This window comes from Marmota marmota, unplaced genomic scaffold, assembly GCF_001458135.2.
Source record: "Marmota marmota marmota unplaced genomic scaffold, marMar, whole genome shotgun sequence".
Taxonomy (NCBI): Eukaryota; Metazoa; Chordata; class Mammalia; order Rodentia; family Sciuridae; genus Marmota; species Marmota marmota.
The window spans coordinates 1,723,754-1,748,302 of NW_026000048.1; the positions used below are offsets into that span (position 1 = coordinate 1,723,754).

Genomic DNA, 24,549 nt, shown 5'->3' on the forward strand with positions numbered 1-24,549 from the left:
CTTATAAGAACTGCTCGGCTCTAACTCAGGCCTCCGAGGTACTGAGAAATGGCATTGTGTCCTGTGAGTCTGGAGGGAATCTTGTCTCTCCTTGGTGGCAGTTGGTACCCCCAACCCTCAAGAGAAGTGTTCAGAGTCCTGATTCTGACCTTGTAAATAAAAACAAACAAAATCCCAAACAGCACAGTTCTCTTGGTTGTGCAAAGGAACATCTTTAGGCATTTTTCTCCACCTGGACTTATCGGCCCTCTAGGTCCAGGAGGAAGTCATAGCACTTAGCAATTTTGAATGGCCTGAGATTGAGAAGCTATGCCTTGGGTGAGATCAAAGTCCTTAGTTTGCAGAAGCTGTCTCGGGAACAACTTTTCCTTTACAGTGCATGCAACACATCAGGAAAAGCCTTTTTCACCTGCCCACGCTGTTGCATGGTGGAGTCCTGCCACAGAGCTTTGTTAGCCTTTGCAGGTACTCTGCCATTCCATCCTTCCTCAAAGACCTCTCCACTAAGCCTGCAAGAAACAAACTTGACAGAAAACTTTCTTATTATGCTCTGTTCTGTGTCCCTTCAATTATTAAAGGGAAGGGGGAACAATCCAGACCACCTGTTCAAGCTCCTGAGCTTCTCTTAGACATAGTCAAGCCCTAGATAGTTTTTGATTTGGGTGCTTCAGAACCTGTTATCTTTAGTAGTGGTACTTTCCACAGGCCTACACATACTTGTGTGCACATACGTGTGCATGTATGTTTGTGCATCTGTGCTCATGCACATGAGCCAGAGAAGGAGAGGCAGGGGTGGGGGGATAATAGCCCAGCTGCAGGTCAACAGGACTCAAGGTTAGAGCTTCCTTTGCTTTGGCATGAGCTTCTTAGAGCCTGGATTAGGTACTCAGCAGAACTGTCAGAACCTGTCTGTGCTCTTCAGTTTCTGTGTCTGTGAGCATATGAAGCCACAGTGACAGCCAGGGGATAGTGTGGTTCCCAGGGCTTCATCTAGGAGTCTGGATCCCTCTGAGCAGTGGTGTGAGGCTGAGGGTTCTTTGGGTTAATCTGTAGGGTAGAAGGTGCTGGCTGCTAACTCCTCAGGGACTAGTCCTAACTGGAGTTTTCCCAGCGTCTGTGTGCAAGTCTTCCTGCAGGGGGCTTGCCACCAGTGACTGCCTCCCTGGCAGGAGCCCCTCAAAGCAAAGACCCCATCACTTACATTCCCTTCTCCAGTGGTCTAACCTCCTTAAAGGGTAGCAATGGAAAACACTGGGTGAGCCAGCAACATGGAGAGCTGCCCAACCCTCTTATTACAAAGCAGTTCTTAGTGAGTTTCTCTAAAGTGGAAATTGTGGAATTCGTTCCTGAGAGTTTCTGCTTGACTCAGGAGCTGTGAGCAATGCTGAACTTAAAGACTCTTCCCGAACAGAGGAATGCAGGCATTTGGGTTTTCTTGTCTTTACTGAGCGAACAGGGAAGAACAACATGTGGCATCTGGCTAAGGGCCTGCCTTCTGCACCTGCCCCAGTGGGGACAGTCAGGAGGCAGCAACCTAATTTAGAGGCATAACCCAGGCAGTAGCAGCTCCTTTTGGCCTGGCATATCTACAGCAAAAATGTGAGGAAAACGCTTTAGTTTTTCTCCTAGCAGCACCTGCCACTTCTTAAAAGCACCATGAAATAAAAGACATCTGTGGCTGGAAGTGAACCCCAGGGTGCCTCCGAGAATGTATTTGTTTGTTTTTCTAAACCACTGGCATTGCAAGTTGGAATGAGGGCTGTGAGGCCACAGTCGGTGTTTGATGTACAGAGACACAGGAAGCTCAATGAGCTGGAACTGTCCCCCAGGGAGACCAGGAGGTCTCAGGCGTGGTGGATGAAGTTCTTGCCATCCTCATTCAGCCCTCTCCTGACTCCACTGGGGACACATGGGCCACAGAAGAAGCTGAATAAATTAGAGCCAGCCGCAAATGTCTCATGAACTTTTCCTTCTACGATCTGAGGGCTTCCTATGTTGGATCTTCATGATGCCAAACCTTTTGATAAAAAGTGGAAAGATAATTCCTAGTAGCTGACTATTGGGATATGAACCAAATTTCACAATTTTACTTATAGAGCAAGTTGGTAATCATGTACATCCATCATAATGGGCATTTCCCAGGGAAATAAATCAGCTCCATGTTGTTTTCCTTTCTGTCTCTTTCTGAAAGCTGCACAATAGTAAAGCCATGTCCTCTATGGTCTCACCCAGCCTGTGCTGTGCCTGCTTCCTCTGAGAGGGCCCGGTGTCTTTTTCTCACATTGCCTAAGCCACCCCAGCCCTCTCAGCCTCCTGGGGACAGTTCCTTTAAAGTTCTCTGATATTTAATGGGTCACCTTTTCTGATTCTCAATTCCACTTGGTTCTCCCATTTGCTTTCCAAAGGATGTGGAAAGGTCACTTAGAATCTCATTATGAAGAATCCCACCCAACTACTCTCCAAAGGGGAACTGATGGGGCTGGAGGAGAGTCTGCAAAAGGAGAATGTATTTCTCTGGTCCAGCTTCCAGGCTGCAGGCTAGAGAAATAGGCTAAGCACATGTAGATTTTGGATACCTTCTCTCCCACTCTTTATCTTTAGTAGTGGTACTTTCCACAGGCCTACCACACGGCAGGTACTCAATAAATGTTTATTTTTCCTGAGTTTGGTAATTAGAATATGTAGCCTTCCATGCAAGGAAAACCAGAAGGCCAAAACCAAACCTTTGTGCATCATCCATTGAGTTTCTACTGGAAATTTCTTCTGACTATAGAATATACTTTTTATGTTTCAGTATCTTTCTTAGATCCCTCTTCACATACACTTTTTTGGTGCTTAAAATATTTTAAAAATTTTATATTATTTTCATATTTTGTTTAGCTGGGATAAAAATGTTAACTGTGATTATATTGGGGTGGTAGGAATACATATATACATAATTAATTTCATTGCCTACATCAGGAGATTCTCCTAGGGCTGCTTCTAGAAAGAGTTTGGAAGAGTGTGGCCCAGTCATAGAATTTCATAAAAGCATTTAAGGGTGGAGATGTGAGCCCTGACACTTTCTCTAGAATGGAGATACCAGTGTCCCCACAGAGTGGAGCTATGCCTGTCCTCCAATGCTGAAACACAGTGTCCCCTCTCTTTGCAGATGATAGGAGGGGCAAAGGGCACATAATGTCCCTCTTCCACTGATGAGAACGGAGGGGCTGGTCCTGCGAAACTTTGAGGCTAACCTGGGGCAACCCTTTGGGAGGGCATCCCTCACCCTGACTTTGTTCCCAAAGTAGAACTTTATTCTCCTCAAAGTTGCAAACAAAGGAAAACAGAGCCAGTTTGAATTTGCTTTCCATCCCGTGTAATTCTCATTTGCCTTCTCCTTCATTCCATTTTCCAGTTTGGGACACAGGGACGGTGTGACCTATTAAAATGAAGCAGAGAACTATGGCAATTGAAAAGCTAATTTTAGGCTTCAAACTACTTTTCTGCCAATGATCTGGGCATTTCAGGCAAAGATTTTGGAGGTATGATTATCTAGCTAATTGCAGCTGAATCCTCTTCCAGCATCCCAGAGCAGTGGCCATCTCACACACACACACACACACATACACACACACAGTCCGGGGCCAAGGCAGCCTGGGACAGAGTCCAGAAACAGGGAAGCCTGGCGCTGTTTGTTTACAAAAGGCAAATATGTTGTCTCTTACGGTCTGTGGTGATTTCATAGGGAGAGTTGAGTCTCGCATCTCCGCAGGGGGACGTGCTCACATAGAGATGGAAGAGAATATTTTCTCGAAGCCTGTAGCCTCCCTCCTTTAAACGCACAAATATCGATCGCTCCGAGTCCTCTCGTCGCTTGCTGGGGACAAGAAGAGGATCTGGGTCATTTATTACAAACCAAACCAGAAACATTCCAGCCAGGCCGAGGCTTTTGTCCTGTTTGGTAGAGTTGCTCCTATTTTTTTTTCTTCTCTGCACCCCACACTGTGTTTGCTCCTTGCACAGACCCTTCCGAGAGAGGCTGCGGGGAAACCACGTGAAAGCAAACAAGCTGCAGAAATCCCGCCATCCTCACTGTTTTAGCATTTACATTTCAGGTTTATCTTACGCAGAGGCAGCATCTACAGTTTATAAAGCCCTAATCCTGCAGGCTCACAAAGGCTCCTCTTGGCAATGTCTGGCAGGACTGTAGACTTGTTGGTCCTGGTGGACAACACATGTGAGCATTAAAGGCAGAAAAGGGATTTTAAAAAAGGGGGCTGGGGTTCGGCCCCCAGCAGGGCTAGATAGAAATGGCAACCAGGACAGACTCTTCCTGGGGTGCATCTGGACAAACCTAAACTGCCTCATCTTGGAGGAATTCTGGCTTGTTACTCCTGGAAACCTCTCCTGTAGCTTTTAAACTCTAATGTGAGAGGCCCCCTGCCTCCACTGAGGTGGGGAGACCCCAGCCTGGGCACTGCATCAACGTGGCTGCATTTCTTCTCCTGGATTTTCTTCTCCCTGGTTTCTTGCAGCCTCCTTTCTGCCAGTCTGGCTGTTTTCACACGTTCTGCCCCATTGGTGATGGATTCTGTGTTGCTGGGCCCTAAGATCTCACAGGCAGCAGAACAGACATTTTCTCCCCAGGAAACTTGGGAGGCGCCTTACCAGCCTTCCTGCTGCTGTGCCTTTTACTCCTTGGCCACCACCCACCTTCCCTCTGCCCAAGTGAGCTCCTCCAGGGGTCCTGGGGACCAACGTGCCCAGTGTGCCAAGGGGCTCAAACCTCACTCCCTGTAGCTAGCTTTTCATAGCCATTACTGGTGCCCCCATGCAGGGCATGGATGGGAGACATTGTCTTTGAGCCCCCACCCCACAAGCTGGCAGCACAGTGCTGGGCATGCAGCCAGCTCCTGGCAGATCTTGGCCTGATTCCCTCCCACTACACAAACCGGAGGAAAGGGTACTTGGAAATATTTCCAACTGAGCAGTTGGATATTCAGGAGAAATCCTTTTCTGCATTTTGAGAGATTTCCAACTCTGTTCCCTTACGTTCAACTCCAGCCGCGCCTGGGCGGGCCTCCTGGAACCGATGGGGCAATATATCAGGCTTCTGCGCACTGCTCAGAGGCTCAGATAAAAATTAATTGAGTGTATTAAGGTATTGCTTTTATTTGAGTCTGTTTGGCATATACTCGGGCCTTTCTTCCCTTTGTGTGGCTGCTGCACATGCTAATGGGCATGATGAGTCGCTCACAGAGCCCCCCTGAGATCCCATTATTAGTGGATTTGAGGAACACTGCTTCAAAGGCTATAGAAGGGCAGCTGGAGGATGCAAGGAAGGAACATTCTGGCAAAGAGACCCACAGCCATCAAACCCTGTGACCGAATAGCTCAGTGCAGGCATGCATCCGAGACATGCGCTCGGATCACCTGCATCTCTACTCCTGTTTAATGTGTCTTAGAGAGAGATGCCAGCCCAGGTGACAGTCTGCCTTTTCCTGATGAATGGAGAAGGCTGTCATGAGAACACTGAAAATTCCAACCTCCGAGCACATTTCTCGGGGTCTCAGAGGCCTCTCAGAATGCCCTTATTAAAATGCACTTGGAGGTGGAGTAATGAGACAGGTAACGTCTCAAAACCCGACCTTGGTTACTTTCGTCCCACTACCTGAGGGCAAGGTCTAGAGAACTGAACACATTTGGGAATGTGAGGGTGTAGGGATAAATGAGGCCAGGAGAGGATGGCCTCACCCAGCAGGACAAGGGCTGGGAGGTTCTGTGCACCAACATGGGACTGGCCACCTTGTCATATGTAAGAGCTGCTTGCCTGGGACTTGTCCAGTGGAAATGGAGCCTGTCACCTGGGAAACAAAATGGTAGCCATCTGTGAGCCTAGTGTTTGAGCCTTGGCCACTCTTACAGAAACCTGGACTCTGTAAGAAATTTCCCTGGCTGAGAAATTTTAAAGATAAGATTGAGCAGGGAGGGGATGGCACTCCTTCCCATGGAAATCCTGCCCTGTGGGCCCCATTCAAGGTGGATACAATCTTGTCAAAAATGAGCAGAAAGGTGGCCTCCAACCTGGCACATTTCCATGGCTGAATTGAAAGTTTATCAGACAGCAGGCACATTGATCCAAGTCACCTCACACAGTAAGGGAACACACCTTTAGTTTAGTCAATACAGCTATGGGTTTTAGAGAGAGGAATACCTCCCATCTCCCAAGAGATAGTGAATTCATTCTTTCCCTTTGTTTTTTCCTTCCTTCCTTCCTTCCTTCCTTCCTTCCTTCCTTCCTTCCTTCCTTCCTTCCTTTAATGCTCATTCTGGACCTAACTGGAAGCTGGTGGTGGAAAGAGTATTGCCTTCAATTAAAAGCAGTTAAGGGCACATATGAAGCCAGCACTGGGGGTCTCCTCTGTGCTCCTCTAGCTGTCCCTAGAGCTGGATCCTGTCTTGATGCCATTGGCATTTAGAGTCCCAGCATGTCACTAGAGAAACACCTTCACTGAACGTGGACTGCATGTGAGATGAAGCCATGGCTGTGTCTGTGGCTTCCTGGACTGTAGTGGCATCCGAGCCTCATGAAGAAGGTTGAGTTTTGGGGACATTGTGATGAGCCCCTGCATGTTTAAAAAGAAATAATCAAATGGAATGAGCTGTGACAGGGCGTGTCCCTGAGTGTGTCCATGTGGGGGCAGCTGTGTGGAAGTATGTGTGTATGCAACTCGTAGGCAAACAGGTTTCCTGGGGAGCGACACGGAGTAACGAGGAGGGGACCTGGTGTCTCAGCATCTTGCTGGTGCTCAAAGGGTGCCTCAGGTCTGAATAGAAGGGGACGATTCCTGGAGCACCCTGGGAAGGAATCTGCCAGAATGAAGGGAGCAGTGTGTTCTGAGCTGGTTTTGGGTCCCCCTTCTGTTCCCCTGGCTGCTTACCAGCAGTGGTGTGCCAACACACCCATCAAGGAGCAGCCAGCCCCTGGAGTCCGACCAGCCCAGCCAGGGCCCCGTACCTCAGGTGCAGCTCCAGCTGTGCGTACAGGAAGTGAAGGAAGGCCCTCCTGGCCACGATCTCCGCATGGCAGTCATTGACCACCAGGCCCTGGTCGCTGATGTGCTCGCCACTGATGCACTTGGTGCCAGAGGACAGGACGATGACCTGTGCCTGCCTGGTGTCCAAGCCTGGGGGACACAGAGAGTGGTCAGAACAGCCTGGACTTCACAGGGAGACCCGCTGCAGGTGACTTTGCCCACTGTCCCATTAGCAGCAGCCTCGATGTTTACCAGGCTGGCATGCAGAGAAGGTTTGCTATGTCATGGGGTTTGTGTGAGTGACAGAAGGTGCCTCCTGCGAGATCTCACCTCATCCCTGTGTAGCTTTCATGCTGCATCCCCGGAAAGCAGCTGGGCTCACAGTTTTCACTCTGAGATGTCTACTGGCCTCTGAAGCCAAGATCAGCATGGTCGCCCTTGAGATTTTTCCAAATGGCTGCATATGAGCTGCTGATAATTTATCTCATGGGAAATGGGAAGCTTGAAGTTCTCCCACTTTTGTGTAGGAGAGCCTTGGGGAAAGATGGGCATGACGGAGATAGGATGGTGACCTGCCACTAAAGAAATGACACAGGGCCAGCCCAGTCTGAAGCAGGAGGCAGCTGGGCAGCTGTGAGATTCCAAGGGAAGAGCAAAGTGCCCACAGCCCTGTGTGCCAATCACTTGCTCTACCCCAGAAATTCTGCCACCTGCCCTGCCCTCCATATCAACAACTGCATCTTCACCCACAGGTGAGTTAACGGGCATGTGCTGTGTTTGGGAGTGGGTGAAGGCAAAGGAAGGGTCCTGAGCCCGTCCCCACCCTGCAGACCCCTCAATTTGTCATGCCCATGGTGTAGGGGGAGACAAGGTACAAGCCTGAGGCCGGCCTGCCCTTGTTCCTCCTTCCTGTAGGAGAGCATGGCTGCCTCTCAGAACACAGGAGCCAGGTGAGCCGCTGAGCCAGGTCCCCTGTACCTTCCACTCCAAACATGCCCCTCTCTCTAAGTCCTCCAGGGCCCATCCATTTTGTTCTCAGAATGTAGTCCCATGCGCTGTGGAGACACCTGTCTTTCCCATTCTCTGACCTTAACAGAGGTTTGCCCTGCAATTCTGGAAAATTCTAACACCGTTGAAGTCAAGGCCCAGTGGCTTGGAACAATAGGGGATGTGTGGTGGGACAGGATGCAGCCTGTGGTTTAAGAGAAAAGCAGAACCCGGCTCAGGGGCCATGGCACAGGCCAGCAGGGCTGGGAGGCATTTCAAGTGCCCCTCCAGCACCACAGCTCACAGGCTGGTGCCCCTGTGTATTTCTGTGCAGGGATAGGCATCTCAGCAGCATTGAGGGCACAGCACAGTAGACTGAGGGCTTGTGGTGGCTGCAATAGTCACACACCCAGGTCAGTGCACTTGGTAGCTGCCTGGGGCAGGAGTCTTGTGCTATACCTATGGCAGATGCCCAGGGTCCAGGCTTGGCTCTGACCTCATAGTTTAGGAAAAACACATCTATGTGACATTTTGTACTTCCTGAAACTTATGCCTAAAAACAATGTTGTAAATCAATAACATCAGGAAAGATTGAGGTTCCCGCTTCCAGACCACATAGCTCCCACTTACTAGCCCTGAGAAGCCAGGGCACGGCTGGCAGGCAGCAGGAAGCCGGCAGCCAGATCTCCCCTCATTCCCTTCCCATTTCTGAGAGGCCATGGTCCCTTACCTCCTCCATGGGGTGCACAGGGACAGGCCAGCCTCCTGCAGCCCTGAACCATTTTCCTCCTTCCTGGTCTTTTCCAGGAATCACAATGCAGCTGATCCTTAGAGCTTAGGAAACCTTGAAAACCAGGCACTTTCATGATTTGGTTTCTAGAACTATGAAAGTACTTTGGCTTGCTTCTGGTCATATGCAACTCACTGAGAGATTCTGGCGACTCTCTGAGGACAGCCAGGGACAAACTCACTAAGTGCCTCAAGTTGTTACTATTATCTAAATGCTATTTGTAAGCCATAAGAGCAGAGATTTGGAGCACAAACTTATCAAGGGGCCAATTTTCTTTATCTCCCTGAGTCCCGGGTTCCCACTCACAGAATGTGGTGCTGCTGAGATGCTCCCCTCCCCACCCCTCATAATGGGCTCTGCATTTTTACCTTTTCCCTTGATAGGACCAACTTTCAGGACAGCAGCTGGTAATTTGTTTATACTAACATGAAAAGGCATGGGATCCTTCATGATTTCCTTTTCATAGGATAATGTTCATTTCAAATCATAAACAAAGGAATCTTGCCAATGAAATGGTTTCTCTGCATTGATCGAAACCCAAAGAACCTTAAAAAACAACTTTCAAACTTCGTTTTCTTTAAACTATGATATTGATTACTTTTGTTCAAGACCCTAGAAAACCTCAAGTCAAAGTTGATTCTTTCTCCTGCTCTAATCAATCCATGTGTGAATGTGTATTTTCTCTTCACTTAGGGTAAATTGCTTGAGGGTAGTAGCTGAAATTTCCCCAGAATATTTTAAGAAGGAGCTCCCCAGGAGTCTGGGCAATTATATAGATTGCCGGGCACAAACCAGTCAATGTTACTGACTCAAAAACAAATCTGATTTTCCAGGCACTACAACCGCATGTTGAGGGATGGTGTCAGGGACACCTATTAGTTCTACCATACACTGAGCAAACTGCTGTTGGCTGGGTTCTAGATTCTATGCGGTGAGTGGTCAGTACAGAGTAGTGGTTTAGCAGCTGATTTCTCTGGTAAATGTGAACCATTTTTTTTTTTTACAAAGATGATATGTAAATTGAGGGCACACCAGAGCAGACTTTTCATTTTTAATAAGAATTACTTCCTCCGATGCAAATAGTGCTGAGCATTTCAGAAGTTCTTTATATGTTCTTGTTCCTCAGACTTGAAATGTTCTCCTTTGAGAACTTAATTCTAACCCTCAAATAACATCTGCCCTCTCCTGCCCTACACACAGTTTGGATCTTCCTTTGTGACATAATAAGAGAGACAGAAAGGAAGATAAGGGATGAAGATCAGAGGAGAGAATGAGGAAGAGAGGCAGGGAGGTGCAGGCAAACATGTACTCCCTTGGTTGCCATCAATGGAGGGTTGGTCCGCCATATGCATTCAGTGAGCCTCCATGGTGGCTGGTGGAGCAACATTCTCCTGCTTCTGGAGAGCTCTGGCAGCTGGGCTAACTGTCCATTTTCCTTCCCCACTTAACAAGGCTGCCCTGCACACTGCTGCCTCCTACCCATTAATTCATTGCTCTCCTTCTGGCTTCTCTTGGTAATCTCCATTTCTGAAAAGGACTCAGGAGTTGGGTTGGGCCATCCTTGTCCTGTGTCCCTCTTGATGGTGGATTTGGCTTCTTGGTGATCTCACAAAGCAACTGGACATGTTAGTCATGGTTATACTGCTTTGATAAAAGCAAAGATAGAAGTCAACTAAACTCCTGTGTTGTCTTCCCCAGGAAAAGTTTAATAGCAGATGCAGTATGGCTGCTGCCCACCCCCTAAGTTCTGGCAGCCTTGTGGCTCAGCCATTTACTGGCTTACCTCCTGGCTGTGGGGCCCGAGACAGTGCTGACAATGGTTTGTCAGCAGGACCTAAAGCTTCTGATAAGGGGGACCAGCCAGCTGCTCACTCAGGTGCCTGGGAGCCATTTTCTATGTGGACCATTTTAAAGTGTCACGTGGACAGTTATGAAACAGTTAATGAGGAGCCACCTTGATGGAGATATCATTTTTGCAGACTCCAGCTTCATTAAAGCAGGTGTTCAGAGCAGTGGGAAATAAAATCTCTAATCATTTCTTCCTGTGTTTCAGTGATGGGGGGACACACGTAGCCCAGCTTAGAAACAGGCAACTCTTTGAAACAGGTACAGTTGCTCTTGAGGTCCTGGCCTGGTTCTCCTCTCTTGATGCCATGGAGATTATAGCTGTAGAAAAAATAAACTGCTTTCCTTTCACCCCTCATTAATTCTCAACCCTGCTTGACTCCAGGCTCTGTCATCTTCAGTACAATTATGTGGCTCAAGAAATGCATTATTTGCTTATTCACTTTTCATTAACCCCACTTCCTCTGCACCATCACCATGCTAACTAACACGGGAGAGACCAGGTATTTAAGATGTGGTCCTATCCTGTGGCATCTACTTAGGGACATGATGCAGAGACAGAAATGTGTACAAAATAAGATATTGTGTGATGAATATCACTTAAGTGCTACACACAGAATGTCACTAGCATCGACACAGAGGCAGACAGACAGAAAGAAGACACACAGAGATTGCTATTTAGATAGATTTTGGAAATTTGGTGTGTGGCATGTGGTATAGGAAGAGGCACCTGAGGTGGAGTGAAGATATCATCCAAAGTTGTGGATGGAGAAAGGCACAGGTGTACTTTTGGGGACAATGAAGTCTGTTTTGGTACCAGTGGGAGATTTGTTCAGAACAGTGGTGGTGGTTCAGCTTCAAAGTTAGGTAGAAATTGATTGCGGAGGGTCGTGAATGCCACCCTGAAGACGTTGCATCTCATGCAAAGGGCATGGGTAGTTGTTAACTGGGACTTTGAGCAGGACAGTGACATTGTTATCAGTGAGAGGATGAGTGGAGGGAGATGCCATAGTAGGAGATGAGAGGGGTTGTTGCAATGGTTTAGAGTCTGCACATTGTACAATGAGGACTTGGAAATTCAGGCCCGAATGGGCAGGGTGGAGGCAGTCAGAGAGATGACCCTGAGGACTGAATTAATAGAGAGCAAGAGCGAGAGCGAGAGCGAGAGAGAGAGAGAGAGAGAGAGAGTCAAAATAAATGCTTAAGAATTACATGTTAAAAATAAAAACTTTAAAAATTTTTTTATGAAGAACGGCCAAATTCAATGCCGACAGTCTTAATTTGGGTGAGAGGAGAAGGCAGACATTGCTCATTATTGTTCCCCTCAAAGCCCATGGAGAGTGACTTGATGGCACTATCAATTTTATGAGTTGGAAAATAGAACTTGGCAGTGATAGAAAAATATAAGCAAAAAAGTATTAGGAACAAAGTCTTTATTAACTAGCATTTAAGTAGGTGATTTTTCCCTTTCACTCTCCCATCCTACAATTCTAGTGTGAAAATATGAAATTTTCATGGGGGGGCCCACAAATATCATAAAGTGCTACGGTACATGCTCAACCCTCAGATAAAGATCATTCCTTTTGTATTGAAATAAAATGATTTTTCTGGTCTTATGAGCATTCGTCTCCATGTGTGAATTTGTGGTATTTGGAGTAGAAGCATCCTGTTACTGCACAGAAATTCATGACATTCTCCTTTCCACACATTGGTTTCCCACATGAAGACCCTTGATTCCCGGGGTGGGGGGGCAAATGATCATTGCAAGGGGACCTCAAAGCTGCACCTCCCCCATGCTTGTAGATGCCATAAATGATGATTTGTCTAAAGTGTCTTAGGCCAGGCTACCTGAAAGCAGAGGCTGAGTCTGGGGTTCTTGGACATTGATTTATTGAGAGAGTCGGGAAAATAGGACAAGTGAAGAAGAAGCTGGGCAAGAAGGAGGTTTTGAGCAAATCTAGGCAGAGGCTGTCCTCATAAAAAATTCTGAAATCTGAAGGACACCTCAGAGTGGTCCTGCCTCAAGGCAAGGTGGCTGAGTGTTTTACACTCAGTCCAAGTCTGCTGCTGTGTCATTTCCAGGGGTGCTGGCTTCTGTAGTCCAAGGGCTATTCTCAGAAGGCACTTGGGCAGCTGGGAAGCAGGCAGGGGGTCTGGGGTGGTACCAACAGCATCCACCCCAGCGTGTTAAGATCCTGCAAATGACACTGTTCTAGAAAAAAAAATGCAAATTTGTCTGGAAGCCTCTCTCAACATATAGTAATTATTGGCTATCTCTTTTCTCATAAATGGCATAAAACTAATAAGAGAGTAAAGCAGAACAGCATGAGAAATGATCATGCAAACCAAACATACTGATTTCTAGAAGATATATAGAAAAAGTGATGAGAGGTCCTTCTCCACCCAAGTACCAATCCTAGCTAGTTTTGTAGCTTTCACTGAGCCTTTAAGTGGCAGATGGTTTCAAGGCTATTCACAGTGTTCTGGAGCATATTAAAGTAAGGACGACCTCAGACTGTTGCCATCCAATGCCTGCATCATGGATATTATCCACCTGAGAACACGGGGAAGGGAGTAAAAGAAGGCCCTAGGTTAGGAATGTAAAAAATCCTAAATAAAATTCTGTCCATCAAACAGCAGAGGAAAACAACAGTACAATATAGGCTTATTCCAGAAATGTGAAAATGGATTACATAAAAAAATAAAATACAAAAATATGATCGTAATCACAGACACTGAAAAGGCATCTGATAAAATTCAACCATGACTTTGGATAAAAACTCAATAAAGTAGAATAAAGGGATTTTTTTTTCCAACATGAGTTTACACAAACACACACACACACAGCATCATGCTGGATGGGAAACCCTGGAGGGATTTCTACTACATCCAGGAAAATGCCAAGACCATCACTATAACTCCATTGTGCATCTGCTGAAGCTATTAACCAACATAACAAGGGGAAGAGATTAGAAGTATAATAATGGGAAAGCAGCGGGTAATGACAGCATCAGCATCGTCTGAACACGCTCTGATCATATAGGTGGAAACCTCAGGAGAGCCCAGTTGAAATACTGTTAGAGAGTTCAATAAGGTGATAGAGAACAAAGTTAATATCCAGAAATCAATAGTCTTCATATGTACTCCCAAGAACCAGAGGAACTATAAAGGAAAAACAACCCCGTTTACAACAGCAACAAACAAAGTAATAGGAATAAGTTTAACAAGCAATGAGCAAGAACTACAATGAATAAAAATTTAAATCCCTGGAAGGATGCCAACAGTACTTGAACAAACAGGAAGACATGCTACATTCTTAGGCAGGAAGATCTGACAGCATGAATTCTTTCCTAATTGATGTAATAAGATTAATGTGACTTCAAAAAAAAAAAAAGCGATAGTGTTTTGGACCAAGATGCCTGGTTCAAAAGTGTAGCTTTGTTTTGTTACTTAATTTTGAACCAGGAAAGCCGATTCTAAAGTGAAACTCAGAGAATTATGAGAGAACAGGGATCCAGTGGGTCACAAGGCTCATTGGTACTGCCATGTGACTTGGGACAAGTACAACAAAGAGAAGTCCAGACATCAGCCCCTACACAAGGAGGAATTTAGAACAGGACAAAGGTGGTAACACTTCAAATCACCAGGGCAAAGAGAGACCATTCAATTCATCCATTTCATAACTGAAGAGCCATTTGAAAAGTAAAATCCAATCTTTATCTTACACCATCTAACTGGGATGAATGCCAAGGAGAGCAAGATTTAGATGTTTAAAAAAGGGAGAACAACACATGAACCTTTGTAGCAAATTTACTCATAACTTCCTAAACTTGGAAGCAACCAAGGTGCCCTTTAGTGAGTGAATGGAAAAATTAGCTGTGGCCCATTGGGACAATGAAATACTATTCAGCACTAAAGAGAAATGAACTGTCAAATCACAAAAAGATATGGGGAAAATTTAAATGCATATTTTTAAGCGAAAGAAGCCAATCTGAAAAGGCCATGCACTGTATGTTTCTAACTGTATGGTGTTTTCGGAAGAGTGAAACTAGAGAGACAGTGAAAAGATCAATGGCTGTTGGGGGTCATTGAGGAGGTATTAATAGGCCCAAACAGAGACTTTGGGGCAGCGAAACTATTGCATCAGTGCATGAAATTAGAATGATGGATTATACTTTTGTCCAAACCCCTAGAATGTACAACACCAAGAGTGAACCTTAATGGAAATTATGAACTTCGATTTAAAAAAGATCTATATCTACTAGAAGAAAACGAGGGATAATCTCTTTATAACCTTGATGGGGAAAAGGACTTTCTAATCATAACTTAAGATCCCAAAGCAGGAAAATTGTTAAATGCAAGTGAAAAAATATTTCTGCATAGGAAAAAAAGTATCTTAAAGGCAGTAAAAGGGCAATTAAGAAAACTAGGAAAAATTTCCATTTAAATCATAGACATAGCAGTATAACTAATATATAAAGGACTTATAGAAATAAAAAAAATTCCAATAGAATAATGGGAAAAGGCTAACTAAATAATTTGGAAAAAGAAAATAAGTGGTTCTTAAATATGTGGAAAAAATTTAATTTTGCTGATAAAAACAATTAAATTAAAATGCAGAGAGACCCAATTCTTATCTATCAAATTGGTAAATATTCAAGTGTTTATTAATGTACATTTGGAAAGACAATGGAAAAACTTTTATAAGTGGTGATCAGGAATGTATATTGATAGAACACATTTGAAGGACAATGTAGCAATATCAATTAGACTTATAAATGGAAATTTATTTTATCCATATATCTGTGTATGCATGAAAATGATTTATGTAGACATACATTTACTACTGCAATGTTTGTAACAGCAAAATAACATAAACAATCTAAGTGTTCATCAATAGGGGATTCATTTATAGCCTCTGTATATTGGAACCCTGTGGAACTATGAGTTGAGAAATTCTCCAGTTTATAGAAAAATTCCTAAGTTATGTTGTTAGGTGAAAAAAATCCAGATGCAGAAAATGTGTGTAATATCCTGTCTTTTGTATTAAAAAAAAGGAAGATAACAACATACAGTCATTTCCTTGCACATATATAAAGAAACTGGAGGGGCACCTGTCAGTCTGGGATTTCATCCTGCAGGTATCCCATGTTAGCCTGCCATGTCTGGACAGATGCTGGTGGAAGACACAGACTCCCGGGTCAGAGACAAAGCATGTTATCCAGTGCAGCAGGCAGCACCAAGAGCTTCAGGTTAGATTTGCTACCCCTCCGTTTGCCTGGTTGCACAGGATGCTGCATGGGCAGTGGGTTTGAGTGCAGCAGAGGGGACAATGAGCTTTGGAACTCATGGCCTTCTGGGAGGGGTTGGCAAGCACGCCTGCTTCTTTCCCAGATGGAATAGCCTCTCATCCTTCAAAGTTGCTTGCTGCAAAAGCAGCCCTAACAAGTGTTCCAGAGAAGAGTATTCAGGCCTTAAATCCTTGTCACAGCCACAAGAAAGTGTGGTGATGTTAGAGCTGGTGGCCGGTGTCCTCTCTCAATGATGTCTGGGAAATATCAGTGATTAGAGGTGTGGGAAGGGGGCGAGGGGAACAGGAACAGGTGGCTTAGAAGGGAAAGCTTTACTGTATGCTTTTTTTTTTAAAGAGAGAGAGAGAGAGAGAGAGAGAGAGAGAGAGAGAGAGAGAATTTTTTAATATTTATTTTTCAGTTTTTGGTGGACACAACATCTTTATTTTATTTTTATGTGGTGCTGAGGATCAAACCCAGCACCCCGCGCATGCCAGGCGAGCGCTCTACCGCTTGAGCCACATCCCCAGCCCAACTGTATGCTTTTTGATAAAACAAAAGTACAATAAAATGACAGTTAAATAACATCAATAGTAAATCTTCCTTTTTCAAAAGATTGGAGCTTACAACTACGGCAAATAATATATGATGCAAAGAGATGGCTATAAATAAGCCTTGTGAATAAAGGGACGACATGTGACTAGAAAGAAACGTCCCCCTGTGTGAGTGGTAATGCCTTTCCAAGATGAAAGAGGATTTGTCAGAGGACACCTTTTAGCAGTGTGAGTTCCCAGTCTACAGAAAAGTTTGCTTTGACTTCAGGTGTCTTACTTTTGAAACACCCCATGGGGCCTTTGTGTAACATACGAGAACCAGTGAGATCCTAAATCTGCTGAGAGACTAAGTTTATATGGCAGTTAGTGAAAATGGGTATTCCAACACAGATATTTTTAAACATCTTTATGATGTATGGAGGTAATTTAAATTGGGGAACCCAGGTAAGTCACTTCTAACAATACTTCAGTTGGGCTCATGAAGGAAAGGCTTTACGACTTTCCCCCTATGGGTGGGTCTAGTTACACCTGTCACTCTGAGATGGGGATAAAAACAATGGTTGGATCGGGTGTGGTGGCACATGCCAGCACTTGGGAGGCTAAGACAGGAGGATTGGGGGTTCAAAGCCAGCCTCAGCAACAGCAAGGCACTAAGCAACTCAGTGAGACCCTGTCTCTAATAAAAATGCAAAATTGGGCTGGAGATGTGGCTCAGTGGTTGAGTGCTCCTGAGTTCAATCCCCGGTACCAAACAACAACAACAACTACACCCAAACAAACAAACAAAAAACAATGGTTGTTTTGAAAATAACCCCATCAATGAATGGGCAAAGGAACTGAACAAACACTTCACAGAAGAAGAAATATGATCAGTCAACAAATATATATATAAATGTTCCATATCACTAGCAATTAGAGAAATGCAAATTAAAACTACATTGAGATTTCATGGGATGGGAATGGGAATGATAGTAGAATGAACCAGACATAACTTTTCTATATTCATATATGAATACATGACCAGTGAAACTCCACATCATGTACAACAAGAAGAATGGACAGTTATACTCCATGTGTGTATGATATGTCAAAATACATGTATAACAAAAAGGAAAAAACAATAAAATAAGGGCTTTTTGAGTACTTGCTATTTTATGAGTGCATTATGTCATGCCTGCTATGATTTGTCCCCATTTTAGAGGCGATAAAACTAAAGAGTGGGGATGCTGAGTAACTCATCAACTTTGATAACTGAGGTGTCTAGGGAGGAAGCAAAACATGACAGATCATGCAATCTTTTGCTGATGTCAGTGAGCCTTTTTGTAGGGCCATATTCAGAGTGATTTATAACAGTCTGCTGAACCAGCAGAGTGCACTGAACATAGTTAGAAAACAACCCAAACAAACTTGATTTGATTTTTCTTGTTGATCATTCACATTTATTTTGTTCTCCTCCCCTGGTCAGCTAATATTGATTCTTATGCTTATTTTTTTCATCGTACAAAGGATGTCTAGTTTTATTGAACATTTTTTACAAGTCAGGCACTATGATAACGTTTTATACTTACTACCTTTAACAACTAGTTATTTTTATTGTGGTGACAACACTTAAAGTGAGATCTGTACATCCAACAAATTACTAGGTGCACAGCACAGTATTGTTAACTGAAGCACCATGTTGTACAGTGGCTCTCACTTGACAGCACTGAAACTTTATGCCCCTTGACCAGCAGCTCTCATTTGCCCTCCTCTCAGTTCTTGGCAACCACTATTCTACTGTCTCTATGCACTTGACTACTTCAGATTTCATATACAAGTGGAATCCTGACCCAGCTTATTTCACTCCGTATAATGTTCTCAGAATTCACCTATGTTATTAAACATGGCAGAACTTCCTTCTTTTTTTTTAAGGCTGAATAATATTCCACCATATGTATGAACACCATTTCTTTATTCCTCCCTCTGTCCCTCTGTCACCTTGGCGGCTGTGACTTATGCTGCAGTGGATATGGGGGCTCTTCTCTCTTCTTAGGTAGCAAAGTCCCCTTGACATTGACTGATCTCATCAACTAAAGTGACTGTTTCCATGCAGTGGTCACTTTGGACATTACATAAACTGAAAACTCCCCCAATTTCTGTTGTTTCCTCACCCTTATTTCCAAGGGTCTTCCATCCTTAGGGACAAACTGGGGGAGGAAGGAGGTGGAAGCAGCCTATTTTAGTTTATTTTGTGCTCTTATTACAGAATGCCCCAGAGTGGGAAATTTGCAACAGACATAAACTTATTGTCTTACATTTGTGGAGGGTGGAAAGTTCAAGATCGAGGGGTAGACATTGGGGAGGGACATTTTGCTGCAGCATAACATGCCGGAAGGGCAAAAGAGAGTGCAAAAGGGAGTGAACCCTCCATTCCTGTGACAACACCCCCACCCCATAAGAACAGTCTGAGTCCACTCTCAAAAGCACATCCTAGAGACTTGAGCATCACTTGAGGGTCCCATCTCCCAGTGTTGTCACCGTGGCAATTAAATCTCGACACGAGGTTTGGAGAGGACAAATGTTCAAACCACAGCACAGCACAAAGCTCTTACTTGAATGATTTGGATTTGGCAGATGCTGGACCTTTGTTGGACTAGCAAGTGTTTCAAGCTGGATTCTTCTCTTACAGGCACTTTCAGTTTTTTAGAGCATCCCTTCCTCCCCTCCCCCACTCTGGGGATTCATGCCTGTGGTTGGCTTTGATGCAGGTGAATGTCACTCTCTGGCTGGCCTCTTGCATTGGCCTTTTTAGTCCCAGAACTGGTCAGTCCCGTCCTCTAATGACACCATTTTACCTCCTTCCTCTTTCTCACCAGGGAAATTACTTTTGGGAGAGAAGATGACTAGTCTGGCAGCTGTCAATCTGATGCATGGGACTTCCAAGATGGTGGGTGCTATGGTTTGAATATTTGTGTCCCTCTGAAATTCATGTTGAAACATCATCCCCATAAACAAGAAGTATCAAAGGCGTGACCTTTGGAAAAGGATTAGGGCAAGAGGGTTCCATCCTTCTGAGTGGATTGTGTTGGCTTGAAGGGATTGGAGGGAACTAGCTAGGTCCTTTTTGCTCTTCCATTTCTTTGCTATGTGGAGATGTGATGTACCTCCCTTCTGGAGGACAAAGAAATGGGCACTTCTTGAAAGCAGAGACTAGGCCCTCAGCAAACATTGAATCTGCTAGCACCTTGATCTTGGACGTCCCAGCCTCCAGAACCATGAGAAATAACTTTCTGTTGTTTGTAGATTATCCAGTCTCAGGTATGTTATTATAGTAGCACAGGTGGACTAAGACATTTAGCAGATCCTCAGTGCACAATCCCCCAGCTCTAGGAAGAAAGTACACCTGTTTACTTAATTGGAAATTAATAAGTAATTCTTAACCTGTTTCTACTCTTTGAATGGAAGTTTCATTTGATATATATATTTATATATATATACATATATATATAATATTATTATTCATCATATCTATCTATCTGTCTAATTAGATAGATTTTGGAGGGAAACATTAACAAATTTCTAAGAATAAAACCAAACATAAAATATATCAACCTGCACCAAAGAAATAAATCCCCAAATTACAGAATCAGAGACAGAAAGGGATGATTTTTTTTTTTTATCATACATGTGGACTGCCTCACGGATGTGATGTATAATTAATTCTGACTCCCTGTTTTCTAGTACCATCTCTGTGGAGTTTAATGACTCAAGTAACAGGGTTTCCACACATCCCTTCGGGAAGTCTCTTCCACAATCCATTCGAGCTTAGCATTAGGAAGCCTTCCCCAACCTTCGGCTAAAACGATGGTCTCGGGTTCCATTCTATTACTCAGGTTTTATCTGTAAGACCTCCCAGCTTCCTCGTTGGTTTGCAGTCTCTGAATATTTGCAAAGAATATCATGACCCACCTGCAATCCCTCTTCTAGTCATTATTTGATTAACATCTATGTTGTATTTTCAATCTTTTCCTGAAAGCAAATCCTTTTTTCCCCAAAGTTTTTGTTTCCATCCTCTAGATTTCCTCTAATTAGTCCAAAATCAGGTGGAGTTAACAATGCCTGCCTGGGGCGTGTCTGGTCTTTAGGTGTGGGACTGGGCCAAGGCTGAAAAAAACAGTTTTGCTTTTGATGGAATATTTTTTTTTCTACTAGGGTCTTGATTGATAGTAGCCTCCAGAAATTGGAAGACAGCAGTGTCTCCTGGGCTTTATTCTCTAAATATTGCAAATACATTGATTTTAGGGGGAAAATAAGTTACGTGTCAGTGTTTTGTGTGTTTTCTTATAAATGACAAAACATCTGTAAAGAATAACAAATGGACGGCATTAGAGCAGATTATGCTAAGTGAAGCTAGCCAATCCCTAAGCTAGCCAATCCCTAAAAAACAATTGCCAAATGTCTTCTTTGATATAAGGAGAGTAACTAAGAACAGAGTAGGGACAAAGAGCATGAGAAGAAGATTAACATTAAACAGGGATGAGAGGTGGGAGGGAAAGGGAGAGAGAAGGGAAATTGCATGGAAATGGAAGGAGACCCTCAGGGTTATACAAAATTACATACAAGAGGAAGTGAGGGGAAAGGGAAAAATAATACAAGGGGGAGAAATGAATGACAGTAGAGGGGGTAGAGAGAGAAGAGGGGAGGGGAGCGGGGATAGTAGAGGATAGGAAAGGCAGCAGAATACAACAGACACTAGTATGGCAACATGTAAATCAATGGATGTGTAACTGATATGATTCTGCAATCTGTATACGGGGTAAAAATGGGAGTTCATAACCCACTTGAATCAAAGTGTGAAATATGATATATCAAGAACTATGTAATGTTTTGAACAACCAACAATAAAAAATTAAAAAAAAATAAAAAATCAAATAACAGGAAAAAAAAGAATAACAAATAATAAGGCACTGGTAGGCAGAAACTAATAGGCTCTAGGGCACAGGTAACCCTATTTCTGCTACTTTAATTGGGACTTTATTCAAGTAAATTTAACAATGTTCTGTTGTCTCATCTGGGAAAGTTATTTAAAAAATTTTTTATTTGTCTTTATTTATACATGACAGTAGAATGCATTTATGCACTTTGATATGTCATTCATAGATGGGATATAATTTCTAATTTTTCTGAGTGTACATGTTGTGGAATCACATTGGTCATGCAGTCATATATATACATAAAGTGATAATGTCTGTTTTGTTCTACTATCCTTCCTATCCCCACATCCCCTCCCTTCACTTCCCTCTACCTAATCTAAGGTAACTCTATTCTTCACTAGTACCCTCTGCCCCATTGTGAATTAGCATCCACATGTTAGAGAAAACATTCAGCTTTTGATTTCTTGAGATTGGCTTATTCCACTTAGCATGATATTCTCCAACTCCATCCATTTACTGGAAAATGCCATAATTTCGTTCTTCTTTAAAGCTGAGTAATATTCCTTTGGAAAAAACTATATAATCACATTTTCTTTATCCATTCATCTACTGAACGACACCTAGGTTGGTTCTATAATTTAGCTGTTGTGAATTGAGCTGCTATAAATATTAATGTGGCCCCGTCACTGTAGTATGCTGACTTTAAGTCCTTTGGGTATAAACCTTGGAGTGGGACAGCTGGGTCAAATGGAGGTTCCATTCCAAATTTTCTGAGGAATCTCCATACTACTTTTCATAGTGGTTGTACCAATTTGCAGTCCCACCACCCATGAAAAGCTTTTTGAGGACTGAAGAAAATCATGTAAAGTTTAAAGAGTTTTAAATGTCACAATTTCTGGCTGTTAGTATTGTATATATTTCAATTCCCCTATAACCATATTTATCTATCTGCAACCAGGCTTTTCCTGCCATCTCCAGCTAGAATGATATTCAAAACCATATGATCTATTATTCCTTAAACTGACCACAACCATATGTTCTTTGTATGAGAACAGGAGGGTTTGTTTTGAGCAGCTAAGAACAGATTTGGAGATACCTGAAAAATACATAAGAACACGGCTCTGGTCTATATGCTAATGCAAAACTCAATGAAGAGTACTCACTTACAGTGTCCAGGGCATTTTTTTTTTTTTGGTTTATAGAAACATGTACTTTATTTTATTTTATTTTTAAAAATTTTTATTATTGGTTGTTCAAAACATTACATAATTCTTTTTTTAAAAATTGTTCGGAACCTTTTTTTTTTTAGAGAGAGAGAGAATTTTTTAATATTTATTTTTTAGTATTCGGCGGACACAACATCTTTGTTTGTATGTGGTGCTGAGCATCAAACCCGGGCCGCACACATGCCAGGTGAGCGCACTACCACTTGAGCCACATCTCCAGCTCCAAAACATTACATAATTCTTGACATATCATATTTCGTACATTTGATTCAAGTGGGTTATGAACTCCCATTTTCACCCCGTATCCAGATTGCAGAATCACATTGGTTACACATCCACTGTTTTACATATTGTCCAGGGCATGTTTTTAAAATACCTTTCCATCCATCCGTCCATCCATCTATCTAATGTGTATTGAACAGCTTGAGAAAGTGGGGCTGCAAACGGTGAGATCCCAAAGCCCCTTCATCAGCACATATTCACAGGTCAGGAAGGAGAGAGAAGTAACTTATGTGATCAGAGCTCCAAAAGACCTGTGGGCATGTTCTGAGAGGGTGGGGTGATTGCAGAAGACAAAGCCAGTGTGGGAGGGGGAGGGTGGGATGTTTGCCCTGGGCTGAAGAGAGCATAACCCTTCATCAGATGACAGGAGAGAAATAACCCTCCAGTCCTCAGGCTCTGGAGGGTGAGTTGTGTAGGATTCCTGCCTCTGGGGTCAGGATGTGGGGGACCCCAGGACCTGCAGTACCAGCATTGCTCACCTTCTTCCCAGAGAAGAGAATGGAAGAGGACTGGGCAGCAGCCTGGCCTGCTATGTGGCCTCCACCAGCCCTAAAAGAACTAGCACTTAACTCTTCTGATCAGAAGACTCTCTCAGTTCCAGCTGTCTGTGAACATGCCCCATAACTGTTGAAAGAGCGTCTCTTTGGGAGGGCCCTGAAAACTTGTCTTCAATAATCCCTCCAGGGTAAGCTTGTGACCAGGTGAACTTGGTGAACACAGGTATGTGCAAAAGGCAGGTGCATATTTATCCATTTGTTTTTCAACTGGCTGAGGGATGTCATACTGTGGTAGAGCAAAATGGGAACTTGAGCAATTTAAGAGCTGACAAGTTGTGGTTTTGCACGCTGACACACAGCGGCTCTGCTTACTGACATTTAACCATACAGGCTTGCAGTGGCTAACAGGTACCTGTAAAAGATAACTCAGTAGCAGAAGCAGGAAACAGAGCAACGGGGATAGAACAATTCCCCCTTAGGGTTAGTGGAAGAAAAGTCCCCAAGCTGTATGAGAGTCCCTAGTTTGCTGACAAGCTTGTACCCACATAAGGAATGCAGAAAGAACCTTCCAATAGAATTGCACCAATTCCTTGCCTTGATGTACTCCAAAATTGCTTATGTATAAAAGTAAAAGTCCAACTGCACGGAGAGCTCAGATTTTGGGAGTTGTCTCTCTGGGCAGTGGCACCACTAATAAAGTGTTTTAATACCAGTGAGGAGACCTTGTCAGTCATTGTTGGTGCAAAAAAAGAAAGGCCGTTTCAGGATGGGATGACTACAGAGCCAGGAAGCCGCAGACCCTGAAACCATCATGGGGCCTGAACTGGGTGAGTCTGCTGCGGCTGTCCAGCCGTTGTTTAAGTGAGACTAATAAAAAGGGATTTGTTTAAGACACTGCTTTTCAGCTCTTTCCTTTCCTGTAGCCAGATGTGTTCCTAATTGACACAACTTCAAAATGCGTGGAATTCAATGTGATAAATAGCTACATTAAAAGATGTAAGGTGACCAGACGAGCTTATGAGGAGGTTATTAGTTATGTCCCCAAACATCAACATTGTAAAGGGTTTCACTGGATAGAAGTAAGGTAATTTTGCATTCAGTGAATATATTCCATACCCTCATTCTACTCCCAAGAAAGAAGCAGA

General features: G+C 43.8%; 1 protein-coding gene across 2 annotated transcripts in view; it reads right to left on the bottom strand.

Annotated features, from left to right (window-relative positions):
• Adarb2 (adenosine deaminase RNA specific B2 (inactive)) overlaps nt 1–24,549 on the bottom strand; it is a 474,517-nt gene that overhangs the window by 41,050 nt on the left and 408,918 nt on the right. For both annotated transcript variants that reach the window (XR_007351071.1, XM_015495145.2), the window contains exons 5-6: nt 7,001–7,169; nt 3,708–3,859 (exon numbers count right to left, since the gene is read on the bottom strand). Coding sequence is in view for 1 of the 2 variants with exons in the window: in XM_015495145.2 (XP_015350631.1) it covers nt 3,708–3,859; nt 7,001–7,169 (321 nt within the window). In the remaining variant the exon portion in view is untranslated. The remainder of the gene's footprint in view (nt 1–3,707; nt 3,860–7,000; nt 7,170–24,549) is intronic.